We start from the raw sequence: 26,155 nt of genomic DNA, 5'->3' as shown, positions 1-26,155 counted from the left end.
CCCTGATTTAAAGGTTAATTTCTTAACGGGAAAAACTACAGATGGGAATTGATAAGGTTTTTTCAGTTCCGATTCTTTCAAATCTGCTCAATGTTTTGGTTCTTTATGGTTCTCTTATCGATTCTTTTTTGTATAAAAAGAGAACAAAAAGGTGTATTACCATAAACCTGGATTAGTTCAGAGGTAACATGACCTCAAAAAGCCAACAGTAAGAACTTAAGAGACACACGGCATAGAAAAAAACTTTTTGGAAAATACATATAAGAAACAAATATTATTTTGTACAATTTAACATAATTCAACTTGTGGAAATTACACAAGAACGTAACATTTACATAAACATTTACCCAAACTGTCACTGTTTCGCGGTTTGTACTTAGGGTTGAGAATCTTCCCCCCAAAGACTATAAAAATGGGACCCATAACCTCCCTGTTTGGCACTCAGCATCAAGGGTTGGAATTTGGGGTTAAATCACTAAAAAGGATTCCCGGGCGCGGCCACCGCTGCTGCTCACTGCTCCCCTCACCTCTCAGGGGGTGATCAAGGGTTATGGGTCAAATGCAGAGCATAATTTCGCCACACCTAGTGTGTGTATGACAATCATTGGTACTTCAAGTTTACTTATAATTACAACCCTAAATATATGTATGTAATGGAAATGACTGAGAGAAAATGTGGTTGGAGGAAAGCATGCAACTTCCCTCTGACTACAATTGAACATTCCCCTACCGAAAATCAGGAGCATATACTGTGACAAATGTGTGAACGCCTCTGACCAAAAACTTAGCCACTGCTCGGTGACTTTCGTTTATCCTGGCCTGAGTGTACTCTTTCGGTCCCTGCCGCGATGAAAGTAAAAGCGAGAGGTAGACCTGAACTGGCGCTAATACTGCCAGCCTCGGAGCCGGTCAGAATGTGTCTCTCGTCATGCTCATCTAAATGAGAAGGCATTCATTACAAAACGAACAAGTAATAGCTGCTTTCACAATTAGGCAAATGGCGCTAACATTATAGGCGGTGTTAATAAGTACTTGTTGTATTTACGGCAGATGACGTGTTAGCGTTCCCGCTGCTGGGATGACATCGGAGCTGTCCAAAAACATCAACATTCATTTGCAGTTATTGCATACTGTGTGTTCAAATATTCTCTTGATCAGGGGTCTCAAATTCAATTTACCTGGGGGCCAATGGATGCAGAAACTGGGTGATGCTGGGCCGCAAGAAAAGATTTCTTTAAAAAATCTAACATGCACTTTTTGATGAATTAACCTTCTTTGAATGCAACATACTTGCCAACTCTCGCGATCTTTCCGGGAAACACCCGGATTTCAGTGCCCCTCCCGACAAGCTACTGGAGCAATCATCCTTATGGGTTTCACCCGGACAACAATATTAAGGGCGTGCTGCAATGGCAGTGGCGTCGTCTACAACCTGCCATATCGTCCGCTTTTCCTCCATACAAACAGTCACATATTGTATGAGACTTCTGCAGAACCAAGGAAGTGACTGCAAGACATACTTGATAAACAGCCATAGAGGTCACACTAAGGGTGGCCGTATAAACAACTTTAACACTGTTACAAATATGCGCCACACTGTGAACCCACACCAAACAAGATTTACAAACACATTTTGGGAGAACATCCGCACCGTAACACAACATAAACACAACAGAACAAATACTCAGAATCCAATGCAGCCCTAACTCTTCCGGGTTACAATAGGGGGCAGGGTTGGGGGAGCGCAGGGGTGTACATTGTATCTTGTTGTACTTGTGCAATGACAATAAAGATCTATTCTATTCTATTCTATTGTAACCCAAATTAGTTAGGGCCGCATGGGATTCTGGGTATTTTTTCTGTTGTGTTTATATTTTGTTACGGTGCGGAGGTTCTCCCAAAATGTGTTTGTCATTCTTGTTTGGTGTGGGTTCACAGTGTGGCACATATTTGTAACAGTCTTAAAGTTGTTTATACGGCCACCCTCAGTGTGACCTGTATGGCTATTGAACAACGATGTCTTGCAGTCGCTTACTGCGTTTACGGAAGCTGCATACAACATGTGGGTGGGCTGGCACGCTGTTTCGTACAAGATGTAGAGGACGCTAAAGGCAGTGCCTCCACAGTGCCCCCTTAATATTGATGTTTGAATGTATTTCGGGAGAATGATTACCCCTGGAGGGGCACTGAAATTGTGAGTCTCTTGGAAAAATTGAGGGTATACAAGTATGACGCTGTAAAGCGCCATTCATGTTAAACCCGCGGGCCGCACCAACATTAAAATTTCACATAAGTTGCGGACCGCAAAATAACGTCTCACGGGCCGCAATTGGCCCCCGGGCCGCGTGTTTGAGACCCCTGCTCTTGCTGAAACAGCAAACTTTTTTTTTGTAAAATAGAGCCAGTCTTTGGAGCATTTCTGCAGCCGGGGCACAAGGTTTCTCGCTGTTGTTGTGACATTATCCCCGCCCGCTGGAAAAGTTAGGCAATCGTTTGAAAAATTGGCAAGTGATTACAAATAATTATTGAACTGGATTTCAATTCCCATCCCGAGGCAACACTGACATTGACTACATTACATTGCTGGTCATTTTTTTAGCTTTGTCAAATTAACAAATACACGTGTTAGTTATCGTTAAGATACCTAGATACATACACACATATATATATATATATATATATATATATATATATATATATATATATATATATATATATATATATATATATATATATATATATATATATATATATATATATATATATATATATATATATATATACATTTCCTGATGATTGAGGGAACCCCTCATGAAACAGTTCTGTAGAGATGTAGTCTTGTGATTTTTCCCACACCTACATATATATATATATATATATATATATATATATATATATATATATACATATACATATATATATATATATATATACATATATATACATATACATATATATATATACATATATATACATATATATATATATATATATACATATACATATATATATATACATATACATATATATATATATATATATATATATATATATATATATACATATATATATATGTATATATATATATATATATATATATATATATATATATATATATACATATATATATATATATATATATATATATACATATATATATATATACATATATATATATATCCATAATATATTATTAATATATACATACATGACAAATGTTAGTCAAATGGTTATTTTTAAAGTTCCAAATTAGATTTGTACACCTTGATGAATCACAATAATTAGTAAATTACATTATGGTCCATACATAATGATGTTGTCAATCAAATGGAAAAAAGAAAAACGTGAAAAAGGATATTTTCACCAAAAGTGCAAAAATAAAAGTACAAATCTTTCAATTTTATGCAATGTGTTCAATATTATGATCATGATCTTAAGATGCTTCACAGCGTGTTAGTGACAAGCAGCTCAATAAATCCATGCATATAGATGTGGCAACACTTCTGTGTGTGACTGTTATGTCCGTTATGCTGAAGCATTACACACATTTCGTTCCACACATTTCATCATCAGTACTCATATGTACATCATACAGAACATAGTACACATGTGTACACAGTGCATAGTCCTCATGTACATGTTTGACATGAGCGTGTGTTGAAAATGTGCAAAGAGGCATCACAGCTGGAGATGAAATCCATTGTTTGGACATATGAAAATAACATTTGTCGTATTACCATGTTTTCAGCTATACTTTGTTAGTTTGGTAAACTTTGCCAATACAGTATATATTTTACATTGGAGGAAATATTTTGATTAACAATCATGATGGAATAATTTTCTGTTCAACTGCAAATGAGTGATAAAATACTAATAATTAATTATACAAGACTTGTGTATGTACTGTATAAAGCATCATGGAAAAAAGATGAAATAAAAGGTTATGAATGAAATTGTCCATCCATCTATTTTCTACCGCTTATTCCCTTTTGGGGCCGCGGGGGGCGCTGGCGCCTATCTCAGCTACAATCGGGCAGAAGGCGGGGTACACCCTGGACAAGTCGCCACCTTATCGCAGGGCTGAATGAAATTGTATTTGACTGAAATAAATAAGTACATCATCGCCAAGCAAAACATTACTGTTAAACGGCACAACTCTCTGTGGTTTTTGTAGTTGATTAGCAGAAATGCACACTTCTTAGGAAGTTAGGAGGTTGTTTAACAAATTTTTACAGATACCGTGGTACCTCAACTTAAGAGTGCCCTACCTTAAGAATGTTTTGAGATAAGAGCTGTCCCTCAGCTAATTATTAGGCTCTAAATTGCAAGCAAAAATTGGAGTTACAATCAACGTTCCCTCTGAGGTGCGGGCCTGCGCAATTGCGCACTGCTCACAGCAAATTAATGCCATGCAGAAAATCAAAAATCCCATCTGAACTTTAAACAAAATAAACACATCACATTTCGTATGATTTTGCAATGCAAGTCTATGAGTGACAAGTGACAACCAGAGTGGCCCCGATGAATAAAACAATCTTTGCCAACAGTTCAATTATCGTCTGTCACTTTACGGACAGGAATTCCATCAATCACTTTATTGAGCAGAATTGTTTGTAACCACACCAAAAACATGAGTAAAAAAAACTTTTATCTATAAAAATTGGTAATTTTCTGCCATACAAACCAGGCTTAAACCAACTTTGTCATCCGTCGTTTCAACAGAAGCCGCTCGCTCTCTCACCTGCAACAACACAAGCATTCTTGGCACTTAGCCAGTGTTGCGTTTATGGCCACACAAAAAGTCGGACAACCCCAACGCCACACAATGTGTAAATGCCAGGTTGTAACACTCTTGACTCCTCAATCAGATGTGTGCTAATTTACTGCCATTTATTAAGAATGTTAATCTAAGGATATTATTCATGAAAAAGTGTCACTAGATTTCATAAATGCTAATAAAAAGATGTATTGTACAGACAGAAAGTTACAGGAACTAAATGTAATCTCTGAAATGGGTAACATTTTTTTTAAAGGCAGGACTCGCAGCCAGACATACAATACTAGCACATAGTTCATGAAAAACATGTTTTTTTGTTATTGTCATTGTGAGAGGGCAAAATCACTTATATCAGAAAATGATTTTAATAAAACATTTAAATTGTTATGATGTCAGGTTTGGGACAGGTGTGACGCTGGTGTGGCCACAGTGTGCATGTCTGATGTTGCTCACATGTGCTCCACTGACTACTCAGGGAGTTTGTGCGTTTGCTCACACACATGAAAAATTAGAGGGAACATTGGTTATAAGTATCCCCGCCATTAGGTGCCGTAGCAAATGTCACAGTGAACCCCGTAAGATTCCAGCAAAGCATCTGGTCTTACTCGTTGGCATTAGCTTACAGCTAGATATCGACATAACTTTTCCAACCACGGGAATGAAGAAAGTGAGTGTGGACATTCACTGACTTAAATAAATAATTGCTCAAAAACATGACAAAGCATGTAGCAAAATAGGTGAAGCAATTCGAGCGTATCACTGCTATACTGCATCATACTGAAGCAGGAAGAGTTTAACGCCAGCAACCATGTTAAAATAATACCTAAACGGAGGACATTTATCCATAAAAATATTGAGAAGCTGCTTGTGGTGTGTTTGACTAAGAAGCAGCTTGAAAGAGATTGCCTAGAAGTCCACTCTCCAAGTGTACTTTATAATTACTTTACTTCATAAAACTACCGTAGTTGTTTGAAGTATATTTTAGTGTAATGTTTGTTATACAATATTTTCTATCTTAAAGTTTTTTTTTATTTTTAAAAAGGTGGGCAAGCACTAATTAAATTGATTTTCATTCATTTTAGTGGGAGATGCTGATTAGAGATATAAAATTGTTTTGAGTTAAGAGTTTTATCACACAACAAATTATGCTTTTAAGTGGAGGTACTTAAGCTAGGGGCAGTATAGCTCGGTTGGAAGAGCGGCCGTGCCAGCAACTTGAGGGTTCCAGGATCAATCCCCGCTTCCGTCATCCTAGTCACTGCCGTTGTGTCCTTGGGCAAGACACTTTACCCACCTGCTCTCAGTGCCCCCAATGGTTTAAATGTAACATAGTAAAAGTGCTTTGAGTCACTAGAGAAAAGCGCTATATAAAAATATTTCACTTCACTTCACACTACTCAATCTTCAAAAATCCTACAGATCCTAAAGTTGTTGCCCTGCAACTGGAAATTTTAGGTACTTCATTGGATTTTTGGGTGGAATTAATGTCCAGAGACTAACTAAATCGACAAGTTGTTTTCTCTTCTTTTTTTCTGTCCTGTCCAACCACTCAGAAATCATATAGTTGATGTAGATGCCCAAAACTGCTGGACAGATTTATTTTACATAAAAGAAGTGTGGGATACTTCTCTTGTTGCCTTATTTATAACTGACTTCATTAAATTGATTTATGTTGATGTTTGGCAAAGCTCAACCAGAGAAGGAGGGGATAGAAAGAGCAAAAAAGGAAAAAACGGGGGGAAATTGCAGGGACAAGAGAGATATAAGGCAGAGAGAAAAGTAAGCTTCCTAATGTGTTCATTTGTTGACATTACAGTGGTACAACGATTTACAAACCCCTATTTTTGTGAACTTTCCGATTTACGAAGATTCACATTGAGCCAAATATGCCTCTGTGCTAACCATGTCTCTGTGTATGGATGGTTCATACATTTATTTTGTGTCCTGCAGGCAGCTATTTTGAGTTTGCTCAAATTGAAGAGATTTACGAAGCGGACTTCGTACCACAGCAAGTTTTTAATTGTGATGAAACCCGACTTTTCTGGAAAAATTATATTACAGCGGAGAAGTAGACGTGTCTCTACCAAGAGCACACAAACACGGCCTCTCCTCCCTCTCCGTCTTCTCATTTCTCTCGCTCATCAACTACTCATTTGCCAATGACAATGTAAAGTAGACATTACATTTTTTAAATTATTATTGTAGCGATATGGTTGTTAAAGTTAGGGATTTTTGTAACTTTTGAACATTTGTTAGGGCACCAAAGAGACTTCTGTGTGGGTTTTGGCAAGGCAGCCATACAGGAAAGTTCAGCTTGTTGTTGTTTTGGCTTGTTGATTAAGAGGTAGTTGATCCATCATCCCTGTGTTATGTTTGTTTTATATACAGTATTTATATTGTGTTCAAAGTGTAGAAACCTTCACTATTATATAGACATGTGTCAAGGCTGGAACCCATTATTCATATTTAAATGTTTTCTTATAGAAAAAATTGCTTCACTATACAAACTTTTCTATTTACCAAACTTGTTCTATAACCAATTAAGTTTGTAAACTGAGGTTCCACTGTACATTTGAATATCTTTGAAAACCTTTTTTTCAGTAGTTCGATTCAAAAAGTGAAACTCTTCAATCTTATAGAGATAGATAGATAGTACTTTATTGATATATAGATTCATAGAGATATAGATTCACTACAAATGTGAAATATTGGGGGGGAAAAAAATCTTTATTTCTTAATCGTTTTGATGATTCCAAATTAAGTACAGTCTAAAATTGTGAAAAATATTTAACTAATAATTTTCTGAAGTGAACTCCAGGAATCACATCATTTTTCATAATTAACATCGATTGAACTAATATTGATTAAACATTTATTTTCTTATCAAACGTCTCTGTTGAGTGCAAGTTGATGAGACTAACAAGATAACAACTACTGGTTAAATGTGCTATATAAATAAAGTGGATTGGATTGGATTGGTTATTCTACACCTCAGGGACAGTTTGAAGAAAGCTTGCTTCTGGCATCAGTTGGGATCAACACTCTTGCTGATTGTAAGATCAAATATTTACGTCACTCAATCAAAAACTAATAGTTTATCATCTTTGGAATGTTTTTTTTGTGTGTGGTTACTATGTCTCTGGTAAAATGACACTACTGTAAAAACTATAGACTGTTCATGTCGTTTTAAACAAAATCAGCAGCATTTCCTAAATCATTACCAATCATTTTGACCCTAATCAAATGGTACAATAGATGAATCTCTGCTGTGATGCCTCTCCTTTTGAATAATTAGTTGTGGTTAATACCTGCTTTGAAGCTGAGCTCATCCCCCTCCTGTCCCGTGTAATCATAGAGCGCTCGGACTCGCACACCCTCTACCTGCTCCTCTTTGGCCTCCAATTCTCCAAGACCGTTTGCTGCCACCTTCTTTGGGTTATCTTCATCGGACCAGTCTGACGAATAGTCTTTCACAACCCTGAGTGAGCAGAGGACCAAGATGATGGACAGTCGGTTAGATTAGACTTTGCATGTTCAACATATTGTACACACTCAAAATGAAAATGATGGTGAATATGTACAGTGGAACGAGATAAAACAAAACGTTCCATGATTGGGGAACGAGATAAAACAAAACGTTCCATGATTGGGGAATGACTTTGTAAAATAGTGTATTTCCATTAGAAATGACAGGTTTAATCTTTCCAGGAATTAAAAAAAAATGATAATCATGAAACATTCTTCAGAGTAAAGGTTGTCCACTGTGTAATAAAATGAAATGTAACCAAACTAAAATCAAATTACTCACACAGTAGCACATACAGCACTGTAAAAGTATAAACTCTTAGCAATGATGGACAATAACAAGCTACATGTAGCTAAACTCATAGCTTAACTATGTTTTCCAGTAGCTTAACTACCTTTTCCAGTAAGTCAGCTACTTTTTTAACGAGTAGCTTTTCTTGTAGATTAGCTACTTTTAGACCGATGTAGCTAGGTATCTTACAAAGAAAGAAAATGGACTGTGAATCCTGGCCCCAAAAAATTACAGAGAAATTACAATGACCTGGATGAATGAGAACATCCACACATACGTAGAAAAATCCATGATGATTGGTTAGTGTTCGTATGATGAGTCAAAATTGGCTATGGTTAGGGCAAAACATTACAGACTGGCCAAACAGGGACAAGATAATCATAACAGACAGTGCATTCATGTCACATAAACGCGTGAGTCAGAGACAGAGGGACGCTTCAAACGCACTCAAAAAAATTCAAACTGACTTATAAAAAAACATACTTAAAAAATGGCAGAGAATCCTGGATTCTCTCCCGCAGATTAGATTTTTTACTCTGTAAACCAAAAACGTAAGCGCTTTCTTCATCTAAGACGTGAAACCACAAATTTAGGAACACACTTTAAGTTTAGTTCATGAAAAGTTCCCAAAAAAGAAACACGTCATGGTTTTTTTTCTCAAGGTACAGATAGATGCTATTTTTTTTTTTTTATTGTTGGTAGAGAAAATAAATAACATAAGGGTGTGCCAAACAAAAGGCAAACTAAATAAATACATACATGGACATAGGCGGTCCCCTAGAGCATTGGTTCTCAAATGAGATCTTTAAAAAATATTCTAAAAATAGCAATTCAAAAATCCTTTATAAATATATTTACTTCAACAGAATATGAATGTAAGTTCATAAACTGTGAAAAAAAAATACAACAATGCAATATTCAGTGTTGACAGCTAGATTTTTTGTGGACATGTTCCATAAATATTGATGTTAAAGATTTCTTTTTTTGTGAAGAAATGTTTAGAATTAAGTTCATGAGTCCAGATTGATCTCTATTACAATCCCCAAAGAGGGCACTTAGAGTTGATGATTATTCCTATGAGTAAAAATATTTATTTATAACTGAATCACTTGTTTACTTTGTAACAAGTTTTTTGTTATTTTTACATATTTTTTTCCAAATAGTTCAAGAAAGACCACTACAAATGAGCAATATTTTGCACTGTTACACAATAATAAATAAATTAAAGAGGCATCAATAACCGATTCGTAATCATATCGTGAGGTGCCCAAATATTTACACTTCTAGTAATAAGTGTCCTTAATTGAAAAAAAATTACAATCTAAAACATTTGTCGATATAAACAAGTATCAAATAATTTAGTAAAAATCAATTTGATATTACTAAGAGATCCAAATTCTCCTATTAGGTAGTATCCACAAACAAATGTGTCCGCATCATTCAACCTGCTGTACTGCATCATGAGTTTAAATTAATGAAATATTGTGAACACTAGATGGCACCAAAAACTAATTATAACTGTACTTCAATTCAAAGACAGCACAAGTCTTACTTCATCAAACTGTTACTAATATTCCACATAACAAGTAATAAAAGTTTGTACCCGATACATTAATTTTGGTCTCAGGCAATACTCATTGCTCGAATATCAGTATTGTATTGAAAGTGAAAACATCAGGGCACTCCTAGCACAGTCCTCTGCAAGGCCTTACTTCCCATTAGTGAAAAAAAAAGTCCTAAAATACAGACGGTGATTCACTGGTTCATGTTTCTGACATTTCCGTAATTTCAGCTATCAATTGCAAAATAAAACAAACAGAGTGAACTCTTGACTGTATATAGATAGATAGATAGATAGATAGATAGATAGATAGATAGATAGATAGATAGATAGATAGATAGATAGATAGATAGAAAGATAGAAAGATAGATAGAAAAATACTTATTCAGGTCTCACATTTTATGTGGACAATGTTTGAAGACGTTGGCTAAAGGAAGCATTTTTTAGTAATAAAAACATGGTGGATGGACGTGGACTTGATTCGGTCGACATAAAACAGGGACAACAGGTTTCAGTGTACTACTAATTGATCGGTAAAGATTTTGAATGTGTCAAATGAACAGAAAATACATTTCTAGCCATGTGAGATTCTATAAGGTCACTTTAAACGGTAAATAACTCACACTTTTTGGACAAAAGATGAGCCTGCAACATTAGCCCAGACTTGTATTTCATGGCAAGATACAAAAGGAAATGGCTAAAAAAAAAAGGGGCAGATATCTCAGCCTAGTGCTGGAATATTTTCAATATGGCACCAAGCCAATTTCAAGGTGAGGAAGGAATGCAGGGAGAGTTTGAACATGCACCCCCACACACACCTTACAACTAATGAGTGTGTGTTATGCAGACAATGTTACAGTAACTCCTTCAGGGGACTATTGCATACCATAAATAATGTTACCATTGCCTATAAGAGGAGAATAAAGATTTAAGCCATTCTATAACTAAAAACCCAGACTTACCTTGCTTTTATTTACATAATGTATTTCCGTATATAGGAACCAGGGATCTATCCTATATTGTTTGCTCAAAACTGTAGAAGAACCAAGTTACATTAGGGAGTAAGGTATTTAACAGAGGGAGGGCTTTATCAATACCATACTCCTCTTCAAAGTTTGTGATCGCCCTCTACTTCTTCTAATTGACAAGCAAATTGTTAACAAATTTCACAAAAGTTTACCCGTTTCACAAAGAAATACAATTCATATTCTATACAGGCCTGATGTCAGCCAATTAGTTAGTTGTTTTGCATTAAATTCCTGTTTTTAGCCAAGTTAAAGATGTTATAAGTCTAATTGATTTGATGTTTTCCATGCATCCATTTACTTGTGCTGGCCTGCCAATGATAAATGTGGACTACCATGGAAAAAAAAAATTGTAATGGTGCTGTCTGTGGGGCTACTCCGGACAGTAGATCGCATCATTACTCTAAACACCAGCTTGCTTAAAAGGAAAACATGATTATTCTAATCAACATTTAAAAAACACTTCCAAGTGGTCCAGATTAGGGGTCCCAAAATGTTTTGACATGGAGGGCCACATTGGGTTAAAATATTTTGGCTATCTACAGTGTGTGTGTGTGTGTGTGTGTGTGTGTGTGTTTGTATTTGTGTGTGTGTGTGCGCGCGTGCTTGCGTATACATGAATAATGAATAAATACAGTAAATACATACATACATACATACATACATGCATGCATACACACATACAGTCATGGTCAAATGACAATGTCATGTCTGTCTTGAGTTTCCAGTAATTTATACACCTCTTATTTTTTTGTGATAGAGTGATTGGAGCATATACTTGTTTATTATGGGTCTACTGAAAATATGACCAAATCCGCTGGGTCAAAAGCATACATACAGCATATACTAGGGGTGTAACGGTACGTGTATTTGTATTGAACCGATTCGGTACAGGGGTTTCGGTTCGGTTCGGAGGTGTACCGAGCGACACAGACATATTAAGTAGCGCACGTTTTGTAAAAAAATGCACACCGAGGCACTAGTGGTGCAACGGATCAATATCTTCGGTTCGGCACACACAAGATCCGCGGTCTAATTTATGAAAAAAAAAAAAAAGTTGTTCGCACAGCGTGGTAATGGCGAGCGCAGTAAAGGAGGAACTTGAACGCCCCGTGCCATTTAATCGGTGTGTTTATAGGTGCAGACTCCATTGTGCAAAACGAGGGTTTTAAACACATGCTGAAAGTGCTTCAGCCACATTACGACATACCGTCGCGCACCAACTTCAACAATAAGATTGTGTCAGATTTTTATGAGCAAGAAGAAAAAAGTTGTAGAAGGGTGGAGGTCCAGGGGAACTATGTGACCATAAGTGCAAGGGTGGAGGTCCAGGGGAACTATGTGACCATAAGTGCAAGGGTGGAGGTCCAGGGGAACTATGTGACCATAAGTGCAAGGGTGGAAGTCCAGGGGAACTATGTGACCATAAGTGCAAGGGTGGAGGTCCAGGGGAACTATGTGACCATAAGTGCAAGGGTGGAGGTCCAAGGGAACTATGTGACCATAAGTGCAAGGGTGGAAGTCCAGGGGAACTATGTGACCATAAGTGCAAGGGTGGAGGTCCAGGGGAACTATGTGACCATAAGTGCAAGGGTGGAAGTCCAGGGGAACTATGTGACCATAAGTGCAAGGGTGGAAGTCCAGGGGAACTATGTGACCATAAGTGCAAGGGTGGAGGTCCAGGGGAACTATGTGACCATAAGTGCAAGGGTGGAAGTCCAGGGGAACTATGTGACCATAAGTGCAAGGGTGGAGGTCCAGGGGAACTATGTGACCATAAGTGCAAGGGTGGAGGTCCAGGGGAACTATATGACCATAAGTGCAAGGGTGGAGGTCCAGGGGAACTATGTGACCATAAGTGCAAGGGTGGAGGTCCAGGGGAACTATGTGACCATAAGTGCAAGGGTGGAGGTCCAGGGGAACTATGTGACCATAAGTGCAAGGGTGGAAGTCCAGGGGAACTATGTGACCATAAGTGCAAGGGTGGAGGTCCAGGGGAACTATGTGACCATAAGTGCAAGGGTGGAGGTCCAGGGTAACTATGTGACCATAAGTGCAAGGGTGGAGGTCCAGGGGAACTATGTGACCATAAATGCAAGGGTGGAGGTCCAGGGGAACTATGTGACTATAAGTGCAAGGGTGGAAGTCCAGGGGAACTATGTGACCATAAGTGCAAGGGTGGAGGTCCAGGGGAACTATGTGACCATAAGTGCAAGGGTGGAGGTCCAGGGGAACTATGTGACCATAAGTGCAAGGGTGGAGGTCCAGGGGAACTATGTGACCATAAGTGCAAGGGTGGAGTTCCAGGGGAACTATGTGACCATAAGTGCAAGGGTGGAGGTCCAGGGGAACTATGTGACCATAAGTGCAAGGGTGGAGGTCCAGGGGAACTATGTGACCATAAGTGCAAGGGTGGAGGTCCAGGGGAACTGTGTGACCATAAGTGCAAGGGTGGAGGTCCAGGGGAACTATGTGACCATAAGTGCAAGGGTGGAGGTCCAGGGGAACTATGTGACCATAAGTGCAAGGGTGGAGGTCCAGGGGAACTGTGTGACCATAAGTGCAAGGGTGGAAGTCCAGGGGAACTATGTGACCATAAGTGCAAGGGTGGAGGTCCAGGGGAACTGTGTGACCATAAGTGCAAGGGTGGAGGTCCAGGGGAACTATGTGACCATAAGCGCTCATTTCATCACAGCAGAGTGGGAGATGAGAAGACACGCCCCCTCTACGAGAGTCACCTTGGGCAGGTACTGACACAAACAGTGGAAGAAATGTGGCACTGTTTTTCATTAATTATGTTAAAAAGAAGATATTATGCCTTGTGCACTTGAACTAGATATTATATATTTTAATGTATTAATTTAAAAGTGCTACAAAACAAAACGGCAAAACTTCTGTTTATTTGTATTGTCTTTTTTTTTTTTTTTTTCTGATCCGAAAAAAATTATCCAATCCGTGAGTTTTTTGATCCGTTCCACCCCTACGAGGCACCATGAATTGATTTACGTGGACCCCGATTTAAAACAGGTTGAAATACTTATTGGGGTGTTACCATTTAGTGGTCAATTGTACGGAATATGTACTGTACTGTGCAATCTACTAATAAAAGTTTCAATCAATCAAAAAAACAACAACATACGGGATGCTAGCAACGACTGGGCTATGATAGACTGACCATACCTCCTCTTTTCACATGTCCTCTTTTGCGGGGCTGTCCGGGTGGTTTCTTAAATGCCTCAAATGTCCGGCATTTTAAGTTAAGGTTGCGTGTATTTTCAATGTAGGTTCAAGGTTAAGAAGGGGTTCAAAACAAGACAATTTGTGCACACAGCAGCATTCGTGAGGGAGGGACAGAGACAGACAGAGCGAGAGAGTTATGATAAACATGCATGTGTAACCAGGCTCTGATTTAATTTTTTAATATCTATAGCAGGGGTGTCAAAAGTGTGCTCCGGAGGCCATTTGCGGCACACACTTACTGTTTTAAAGGCCCATGGCACATTCTAAAAATACAATTAAAATAAACAAAAAAAAGTGAAATGAAAAAGCTTAAAGGCTAAATGTAATTTAGAAAAAGTTGCAACGTTGTCTAATTAAAGAAAGCTGTTTTTTTTCTTTCAAACTGTCATTGCATAATATTGAATCACAATCAATGTTATTATGAATTATTGACCTGTCCAAGTTTCCGATTACTTCACATCAAAAAAAATTTGGTGGAAGATTTAGCAAATTTGTTAAATAAATAATCAGAAAATGTATATTTTGTTTTTTTTCTTACTGTACCGAAAATGAACCGAACTGTGACCTCTGAACCGAGGTATGTACCGAACCAAAACTTTTGTGTACCGTTACACCCCTAGCATATACATTAGTAATTTTAGTTATGTAGAAAATTTACAATCAAATCAAATTAGCTTCATGGCATGGCCTCTTAACTTCATGTGAGTGATTATGATTGACGACACCTGTTGACTTATCTGAGCCCATTTAAATAGGGCTCATGTGATGCAGTCGTTAGACTCAGTTACAAACGCGACAATGGGAAAGTCAAAGGAACTCAGCAAAGATCTGAAAAAACAAATCATTGACTTGAAAAAGTCAGGAAAGTCACTTGGAGCCATTTCAAAGCAGCTTAAAGTCCCAAGTGCAACTGTGCAGGCAATTGTTCGTAAGTATAAAGTGCATGGCACAGTTTTGTCACTGCCACAATCAGGAAGAAAACGCAAACTATCACCTGCTGCTGACAGAAAATTGGTCAGGATGATCAAGAGAACCACCAAAAAGCAGGTCTGCAATGAATTGGAAGCTGCTGGAACACAGGTGTCAGTGTCCACAGTCAAGCGTGTTCTGCATTAGCATGGACTGAGAGACTACCATGCAAGAAGGAAGTCCTTGCTCCAGAAGCCACACCTTAAGGCTTGTCTTAAGTTTTCTGCTGATCACATGGACAAAGATAAGACCTACTGGAGGAATGTTCTGTGGTCAGATAAAACAATAATTTAGCTGTTTGGCCACAATACCCAAAAATATGTTCGGAGGCGAAAAGATAAGGCCATTAATCCCAGGAATACCAATCCTGCCGACAACCATGGTGGTGGTAGTATCATGCTCTGGGCCTGTCTGGTTGCCAACGGAACTGGTGCTTTATAGAGTAAATGGGACAATGAAAAAGGAGGTTTACCTCCCAATTCTTCAGGACAACCTAAAATCATCAGCCCGGAGGTTGGGCCTTGGGCGCAGTTGGGGGTCCCAACATGACAATGAGCCCAAACACACATCAAAAGTGGTAAAGGAATGGCTAAATCAGGCTAAAATTAAGGTTTTAGAATGGCCTTCCCAAAGTCCTGACTTAAACCTCATTGAGAACATGTGGACAATGCTGAAGATTGATTGATTGATTGAAACTTTTATTAGTAAATTGCACAGTACAGTACATATTCCGTACAATTGACCACTGAATGGTAACACCCGAATAAGTTTTTCAACTTGTTTAAGTCGGGGTCCACATTAATCAATTCATGGTATAGAAACAAGTCCATGTTAGAAAACCAACACATTTAGCTGAACTGCGCCAATTTTTGTCAAGAGGAGTGGTCAAAAATTCAACCAGAAGCTTGTGGATGGCCACCAAAAGCGCCTTATTGCAGTGAAACTTGCCAAGTGACATGTAACCAAATATTAACATTGCTGTATGTATACTTTTGACCCAGCAGATTTGGTCACATTTTCAGTAGACCCATAATAATCTCATAAAAGAACCAAACTTCATGAATGTTTTTGTGACAAAAAAGTAGGTGCTCCAATCACTCTATCACAATAAAATAAGAGAAATTATTGGAAACTCAAGACAGCCATGATAGATAGACAGACAGACAGACAGACAGACAGACAGACAGACAGACAGACAGACAGACAGACAGACAGACAGACAGACAGACAGACAGACAGACAGACAGACAGACAGACAGACAGACAGACAGACAGACAGACAGACAGACAGACAGACAGACAGACAGACAGACAGATAGACAGACAGACAGACAGACAGACAGATAGATAGATAGATAGATAGATAGATAGATAGATAGATAGATATAGAGTCCTCACAATTCCCTTTTTTTTTTCTTTTCCATCCCTTCTTGCTCCCGTCCCAGTGCGTCAAACACTAATACAATCATTTAATAAAGTGAAACGCAAATAAGGCAACAAGAGAAGTATTCTACGCCTATCTTTTGTAAATTAAATCTGTACTGCAGATATGGGCATCTACATCAACAATGCCATTTGCCTGAGCAGCTGGACCGGACAGACTAAAAAAACATATTTATGTATGTATTTTGTTTGTCATTCTTTTCTTTTTTAATTTGGGACGTACGGTAGGCCAGACATTGGACGCTGGCGGGCCTTAGTTCGGGGACCTCTTGTCTCGATAATATTTATCGGATAGGTTTTGGTGTAAATTTTGCTTCAGTCTCATTTATAACCTACTTCCTGTGCATGTCGGCAAGTTGTTCTTTTGTGGAGGCATTAACTGATGGCAATGGTAGCCCTTCACGTCCCGTCATTTCTCCATAAGTAACAAAATGTATCTTTTGAAAATGTACACTGTTAAATTAGGGCTGGGGGATATATCGATATACACAATATATCGCGGGTTTGTCTCTGTGCGATATGGAAAATGACTATATTGTGATATTGGAGTATACGTTCTCACACAGCTGCTTTTAGCTGCAGGCATTACACTACAGGCTATTCCCACTCTTTCCTGTCTCTCCTTCTCACAGACAAGCAGGCGCACCTTCTTACACACGTCACATACTGTCAAGTCATACGTCATATACTTATACGCCCTCGGCCAGGAGAGAGGTAGCAGCGTGGGTAACGTTAGCTGTGATGCTAGCAGAGCCGTGCGAGTGGTAATACAAGAGAAAGAAGGTGCGAATGAAGGAGGAATTAATTCCCAAGAAAAACTGCAGGGAGTCAATCGTCTGGCGATGGTTTGGCTTCAAGTGGATATGTCGAACAGACAACTTTAATAAGTCAAGCATGCAGCAAAAGCGTTGCTATAAAAAGTAGCATCACTGCTAATATGTAGCATCATTTGAAAAGTCACCTGCTAGAGAATGAAGAGAATTTCATAACGTAGCGAAGGACGAATACTATTTGATTTCCTATTATGCAGCTCATTTATATTTGACACTTAAAATGTCTCTGACAATCTTGCACTTTTTGTTCTGAAATGACGTGAATGTTTGTGCCACTGCTTAATAATTGTTTAACAAATAAAGTTTTGGTCAATTGACTTGATTGTGATTTCCTTCTCTGCATGAAAATTGAAAAGTAGGATATATTAATGCAGTATGAACAAGAATGTTTTAATGTAGACACATAGAATCATCATACTGCTGTGATTATATGCATCAAGTGTTCATTCAAGGCCATGGCAAAATATCGAGATATATATCGTATATCGCAAAATGGCCCAAAAATATCGAGGTATTACAAAAAGGCCATATCGCCCAGCCCTATGTTAAATACATATCTTGAAGAGAAACATCACCGCTTTTATTTTTTCACAGACGATGTCAAAAGGAAACGTCATGAACAGTATACACATAAACAAGTCTTGAAATTAGGCACACCTGCCCACTCTTAGATTGATCAAGAGCTGCATTAAAAAAAAGCTGCTTTCACTAGATTTTATGTCATTGCACATCGGTGTTGGATTACATTTTATATAGCGCCTTTCTAGACAGCCAAAGCGCTTTACAGTGAGACCCATTATTCATTCAATCCACAGTCACACATTAATAATTAGTAAGCAACATTTGTAGCCACAGCTGCGCTGAGGTAGACTAACGGAAACGTGGCTGCCAATTTGTGCCAACAGCTTCTCTGACTACCACCGAACATTAGTTCACATTCATAGTCCAGTGTGGGAGGCACTGGGAAGTGTGTGAAATGTCTTGCCTAAAGACACAACTGCAGTGACTATGGCGGTAGAAAACTGGATATGTACCAGGAACCCTTAGATTTCAGAATGCATGTTTCAGCTTACCCCACAAAAGGGCATGTCTATGCATAAATCCAAATAACTATCCCTAATCTGTGAAGTGAAATATGGTAAATGGTAAATAGGTTATACTTGTATATCGCTTTTCTAACTTTTTAAGGAACTCAAAGCACTTTGACACTATTTCCACATTCACCCATTCACACACACACATTCACACACCGATGGCAGGAACTACCATGCAAGGCGCTAAACAATACTACAAGGGTCCTTTAGATGATCAGCGAAAAAGGAAACTATGCAATAGGCGAGCTGGTGTCTTTTACCTGGTGGCAATTTGGGTGATGGGGCTAGGTGAGACGTTCCCTCTGCCCGACGTGACAATGTTGGTGAGGGTGACTACACTGTCATCAGATTCTCGCTCCTTCCTGCTGATTGGCCGACTTGACTCTGGCGACCACTCCTTTAGGCACACAAACACAAGATTCTTAGTTATTTTACTTCTTTAAATTGAAATAAGGAAATTATTTCATATGTCACAGAAGGAAGCCAGAAGGAAACAGGTAAATATGCTGTTTTGGCATAATATGTTACCTTCAAAGTACAGTAATTATTATTGTATGTTACATTATTCGGTGTAAACAAGACCATCATTTATTTCTATTTGTGCTTTATGTCCTGTTAGACAGACCAAAGCTGAGTCAATTGGAAGAAGTCTGACTGCGCAGGTCTACTAAACGCTGGACAGCACCAACATATCGGCTATCGCTATAAGAACACCAATATGGAACATCTCTATTTAAAACCTTTATTTCATCAATTTCTAAAATATTTTCTTGATATTCTATCTCACTGTGCTAAAACAAGACAATCATAAAAATAATGGATTGTTTGTGTCTTCGTAAGAATTTAACTGAAAAATCAGCAAGGGTGAGGGGGTGAAATAATTATTCTCCCATTGTATGTATTGCTGAACAAAACTGATTACATATGGCCCTTGAGGAAGGTCATTAGCATTTATTTAAAACAGATTTCAATCAGTTGATACACTAATGACACACATCTGGATTTTCCTATATGATGTCTGTAAATATTTGTTTATTAGGATTAATCCCGCATTAGTAGTTTTCCACTGAGAGTTTGAGGAAAAAACTGGATGCATGTGTGTGCGCGTGTGTGTGTCTGTGCGTTTGCGCCAACATTCCACTGACCCACTCAGGACTCAGTAACAACCAGGCTTTCACAGAAACCCTATTCAATATTCAGTTTATCTGAAACTAACACATCACCTACAATTGGCTGGATGTTGTTCATGAAAATGGTCAGATATTTTTTTCACATAACACTATCCTGTATCAGTCTTTGATTTGACAATGTTGTCAGTTTGTCTATTTGCTTTTATTCGAGTGGTGCTTCCCTACTTCATACTGTGGCCAGTTCATGCCCATTCCTGGTCCGTGGGTGTTCCTCCACCATCGGAGATCTTCTGCCTCATTCACTGATCGGATGCTCCGACCCAGGTCCTGGTACAGCTCTCTGAAACTATCAAATAAGGTGACGGGTTAATACTCTCATTCACACAGTCTGGCTGTCCTGTATGGACAATTGATGAGTGTCTGATAATCAGGGGCTGCACTTTGGTCGGACTAAATCCAGGGTGCCCAAAGTGCGACCATAGCAAATTTTTAGAATTCTTATAGCATTAGCTTGCTAGTTTTTTTGATAATTTTGCAGGTATACACCCCAGTGTCAAATATTTTGTTATTTGACGAATGATACCTGTTGGAATGCTGGCTTGTTTTTATAGGTATACACCTCAGTCATAATTTGGTACTTTATGCATGCTTATTTAAAACCTTTCTTTTTTTTTTTTTTTTTTAGGTACACACCTTAAGAGTAATATATTTTGGTACATGACACATTTTGGCATGTTAACATTAGTATGTTTTTAAAGTAATTTTAACAGGTGTACACCTTAGTTTCATATATGTTGGTTATTTCTCTAATGCTAACTGTTAGCATGGTACTGTTAGCATGCTATCTTTTTTCGCTTATTTTGTTCATACTTTTGTTTCCTGATGCTATCTGACCAGCGTGCCATTTCAGTTTTGGTTTTGCTCCTCAGCATTCAGACAAAATGTTTAGTCCTTCGAAAAATTATATATTTTGTAATGGTTTTGACAGTGAAAACTAACAAAATGATTTTGTCAGTCTTTGGCCCTCAATGGAAAAAGATCTGGAACCCATGGACCAAATCCTTTTTCTATGTAACAAAATACAAAGATGAGCGAGCGAATACTTCTTCGTTTCTTACTTTATTCACAAATAGTTGTGGAGTATTGCCTTATTAAAAACATTAGTTGTATTAGAACAAGAAAAAAGGCCAATTAATCTCATGTTTGTTCAATGAGGAAAGTTGTAGAAACAACAATTAGCACATTTGAACCTTAGATATATTTTAGGTAACATGGGTGGCAGCAGAATAAGAAACAAGGTCAAGCCTCTTGCTAAACACACCAACAATGCAGGTGGAAAGTGCTGAAATTATTCTTTTTTTAGTCATGGTTTTCTATGAATACTGTTTACCTGCAAAACCTTTCATGTCATGTTACTTATGAGAATGTTTTTGACAAGAAACAAGGGCAGTGCCTCATCAGCTTTAAAAATCTAAGGCTGTGTTCATCAACCATTTGATAGAGTTTCAACCATAGACATAATTTGGAGGGAGGACAGTGGAGACATGTCTCCTAAACGTTTTCAAAAGACAGTTTCAATCTCCTGCAAATAAAATTAAGATGGCTTTATTAGATGTAGACAGGTCTATTGGAAATCGGGTGCTTAAACTGAACCCTGTTTCCCTTGAGACTGTCCATCGATTTACTCTACCGTTTGTTGTTAATATGCAATCGGCCGTCCTCGGTCCCTAAATCTGGTGTAAAGAGTTCCTCGAATTGCACACAGCTGTTTTGCTAATTAACCAGGAGTCAGTGTTCATTTTCCACTGAATGTTGCTAACTGTTGACTGTGTATTCGGCCTGGGTCACATAAGTTAAACTAATTTGATATCACAGCTTGTATTTACAGTAACATTTGAATCTATGTCTGTGTGCATGTGTGTTTGGTAATAAACATTGTCATTAGTTGTGTCCCCCAAACCCAACCTCTGAAATCAAAGTTTCATCCAAACCTTGTTAAAAGCGATTAAGCATTAATACATTTGAAAAACTTGAAACCACTTAGTTTAATGACACAGTTTGTGATAGTGGAAGCCAAGTCTACCAGTAAGAAGTGGGTCACTGAAGGAGAACAAGGGTCTTTCAAGAGTCCGCCTGCCGCACAGTAATCTAAAGTCACAAACTCAAGGATCTTCACCGCCATCGAATTCAATTTGTTTAGTCTCATTCGGACCAAACCATCAAACATACGCTAAACAATAAATTCACTGATAACTCACTGCCGTGAAAACAGTGCATAAAATACATTATGTGAATGCGCAAACTTAGTCTGCGCACATGCAAAAGAACTGTGTCACTTTCTAGAGACAGGAATCAGACAAAATAAGCCAGTATTAGTGAATGTTGTCACTTAATATGATAAAAGGTAGCTAATTTAGCAATGATATAGTGCCAGGGTCGTGATTGTGATGCCCGAGCAATGGGACTTATTTTGTGTTAATTATTTGTTTTTAGACAACACACAGCGGTGCGTGTGCCTCACATTAAAAAGGTCCTGGGTTCAATCCCCAGGCTCGGGGTCTTTCTGTGTGGAGTTTGCCTGTTCTTCCCGTGACTGCGTGGGTTCCCTCCAGGTACTCCGGCTTCTTCCCAGAAAGACATGCACCTGGGGATAGGTTAATTGGCAACACTAAACTGGCCCAAGTGTGTGAATGAGTGTGAATATTGTCTATCAGTGTTGGCCCGGCAATGAGATGGTGACTTGTCCAGGGTGTATGCCACCTTTCGCCCGAGTGCAGCTGGGATAGGCTCCAGCTCCCCTTCGACTCCGAAAGGAACAAGCAGTAGAAAACGGATGGATGGGGCAATTGTTTTTTTTTTTTAAATGAGTTTAATTAATCAGGAATAATGTCATGCACAGGTGTCAAACTAAAGGCCTAGGGCCTGGATCGGGCCCACATCATTTTATGTTGCCCATGAAAAGCAGGAAAAATTGTGCAACTGTTCATCAATAAAAAAAAAGCACCTTCTGTTTAAATGTATTTGTTTTTTCATTACAATAATTTAAGCACAAAATATGTAATGCACATAATTGTGTATCTTCCAAACTGTAGTATAATCTAATAATTCCAAACAATATTCCAAGCATTGTTTTTAATTAAATATCTTATTGTAACATTGACTTACAATTTTGAAGCAACTTGTCCATCAATCCACTAGTAAATAGTGTAATAATCACAATTGCCAATGCAAATTGTGTAACAAACCTATTATACACTTCTAGTCATACAAACCTCGTTTCCATATGAGTTGGGAAATGGTGTTAGATGTAAACAAACGGAATACAATGATTTGCAAATCACTTTCAACCCATATTCAGTTGAATATGCTACAAAGACAACATATTTGATGTTCAAACTGATAAAAAAAAAATTTTGCAAATAATAATTAACTTTAGAATTTGATGCCAGCAGCACGTGACTCAGTAGTTGGGAAAGGTGGCAATAAATACTGATAAAGTTGAGGAATGCTCATCAAACACTTATTTGGAACATCCCACAGGTGAGCAGGCTAATTAGGAACAGGTGGGAGCCACTCCAAGTAAGCGGCATTGCCGGAAACCAACATTGAATGACAGTGATACCTCAGACAGCACTGTATCAAAAACCGACATCAATCTCTGAAGGATATCACCACATGGGCTCAGGAACACTTCAGAAAACCACTGGCAATAAATACAGTTTGTTGCTACATCTGTTAAGTGCAAGTTAAAGCTCTACTATGCAAAGCGAAAGCCATTTATCAACAACATCCAAAAACGCCACCAGCTTGTTTGGGCCCGAGATCATCTAAGGTGGACTGATGCAAAGTGGAAAAGTGTTCTATGGTCTGACGAGTCTGCATTTCAAATTGTTTTTGAAAATACTCGACATCGTGTCATCCGGACCAAAGGGGAAGCGAACCATCCAGACTGTTATCGATGCAAAGTTCAAAAGCCAGCATCTGTGATGGTGTGGGGGTGCATTAGTGCCCAAAGCACGGGTAATACACATCTGTGAAGGCACCATTAAAGCTGAAAGGTACAAACAGGTTTTGCAACAACATATGCTGCCACCCAAGCACCGTCTTTTTCGTGGACGCCCCTGCTTATTTCAGCAAGACAATGCCAAGCCACATTCAGCACATGTTACAACAGCGTGGCTTCGTAAAAAAAAGAGTGCGGGTTCTTTCCTGGCCCGCCTGCAGTCCAGACCTGTCTCCCATCGAAAATGTGTGGCGCATTATGAAGCGTAAAACACGACAGCGGAGACTCCGGACTGTTGAACGTCTGAAGCTCTACATAAAACAAGAATGGGAAACAATTCCACTTTCAAAGCTTCAACAATTAGTTTCCTCAGTTCCCAAACGTTTATTGAGTGTTGTTAAAACAAAAGGTGATGTAACACAGTGGTGAACATGCCCTTTCCCAACTACTTTAGCATGTGTTGCAGCCATGAAATTCTAAGTCAATTATTATTTGCAAAACAAAAAATTAACATCAAATATCTTGTCTTTGTAGTGCATTCAGTTCAATATGGGTTGAAAAGGATTTGCAAATCATTGTATTCCGTTTATATTTAGATCTAACACAATTTCCCAACTCATATGGAAACAAGGTTTGTATACTCACTGTTAAAAGCGCTGAATGAATTTGACACACCTGCAAAAACAGGTTATTGTGTCTAATGTTTCGGTCTCCTTAGGAAGGTATACACATTTCGATTATAACAGTTTCCTCGGAATGGCTCTGACCAGGAGACCCTAGCCGTTTAAAGTGACCAGTCAGAAAGGAGGGAAATTTCCGGGTTTTGTATTCTATGCCCGCCCTTAACAAAAAGGAGGAATGCCACACGCATAAAGACACAGAAAAGAACACTGCAAGCGCAAACAGATCGCGAGCGAGTGAAAAGAGTCGGTGTGCGCGCTAAGAGGTCACGCGCACGCAGAGTGGTTTTTATGCACATGGATTTATGGACTGTTTTGACATCACTTATGTGGGAATCTTCTCATAGCACAGTCAAAGGAATGTGTTCACACTAAGACGTTGGACATTGACAATCAATGTTGCCATGACAACAGTGGTGTGTTTAAACAGAATGCTAGACCAATAGTTAATGAAAAACAGCGTAGGTTTTCCATTAACTTCAGTGTACACACGCATGTTACCACACACCCAAACCTTAACCGGTCACCAGTGCGTCATGTTTAACTAGATTTGATAAAGAAAAGAAGAAATGGCACGACCTCAAAGGGAATAAGCGGTAGAAAAAAATGGATGGAAATTAGTCTAACCTACTTGATATGTATGATTTACAAACCCCGTTTCCTAATGAGTTGGGAAATTGTGTTAGATGTATATATAAACGGAATACAATGATTTGCAAAAAAATTTCAACCCATATTGAGTTGAATATGCTACAAAGACAACATATTTGATGTTAAAACTGATCAACTTTTTTTTTGCAAATAATCATTAACTTTAGAATTTGATGCCAGCAACATGTGACAAAGAAGTTGGGAAAGGTGGCAATAAATACTGATAAAGTTGAGGAATGCTCATCAAACACTTATTTGGAACATCCCACAGGTATGCAGGCTAATTAGGAACAGGTGGGTGCCATTATTGGGTATAAAAACAGCTTCCATGAAATGCTAAGCACACACAAGGATGGGGCGAGGGTCACCAATATGTAAGCAAATTGTCGAACAGTTTTAGAACAACATTTCTCAACGAGCTATTGCAAGGAATTTTGAGATTTTACCATCTACGGTCCGTAAAATCATCAAAAGGTTCAGAGAATCTGGAGAAATCCCTGCACTAAGCGATATTACGGACCTTTGATCCCTCAGGCGGTACCTCATCAAAAACAGACATCAGTGTGTAAAGGATATCACCACATGGTCTCAAGAACACTTCAGAAAACCACTGTCACTAAATACAGTTGGTCGCTACATCTGTAAGTGCAAGTTAAAACTCTACTAAGCAAAGCGAAAGCCATTTATCAACAACACCAAGGAACGCCGCTGGCTTCGCTGGGCCCGAGCTCATCTATGATGGACTGATGCAAAGTGGAAAAGTGTTCTGTGGTCTGACGAGTCCACATTTCAAATTATATTTGGAAACTGTGGACGTGGTGTCCTCCAGAACAAAGAGGAAAATAACCATCCGGATTGTTATAGGCGCAACGTTCAAAAGCCAGCATCTGTGATGGCATGGGGTGTATTAATGCCCAAGGCATGGGTAACTT

General features: G+C 38.5%; 1 protein-coding gene across 5 annotated transcripts in view; it reads right to left on the bottom strand.

Annotated features, from left to right (window-relative positions):
- Positions 1–26,155, bottom strand: part of pacsin3 (protein kinase C and casein kinase substrate in neurons 3) — an 81,281-nt gene that overhangs the window by 8,621 nt on the left and 46,505 nt on the right. For 4 of the 5 annotated variants that reach the window (XM_061887595.1, XM_061887597.1, XM_061887596.1 and 1 more), the window contains 3 exons: positions 20,115–20,235; positions 19,020–19,156; positions 8,086–8,255 (listed from right to left, as the gene is read on the bottom strand). In XM_061887595.1, coding sequence (XP_061743579.1) covers positions 8,086–8,255; positions 19,020–19,156; positions 20,115–20,235 — 428 coding nt within the window. The remainder of the gene's footprint in view (positions 1–8,085; positions 8,256–19,019; positions 19,157–20,114; positions 20,236–26,155) is intronic. The other variant, XM_061887598.1, reaches the window with a different exon arrangement.

Source organism: Nerophis ophidion, linkage group LG25 (genome assembly GCF_033978795.1).
Source record: "Nerophis ophidion isolate RoL-2023_Sa linkage group LG25, RoL_Noph_v1.0, whole genome shotgun sequence".
NCBI classification, from domain to species: Eukaryota; Metazoa; Chordata; class Actinopteri; order Syngnathiformes; family Syngnathidae; genus Nerophis; species Nerophis ophidion.
This window is presented reverse-complemented; position numbering and strand designations above follow the sequence as displayed.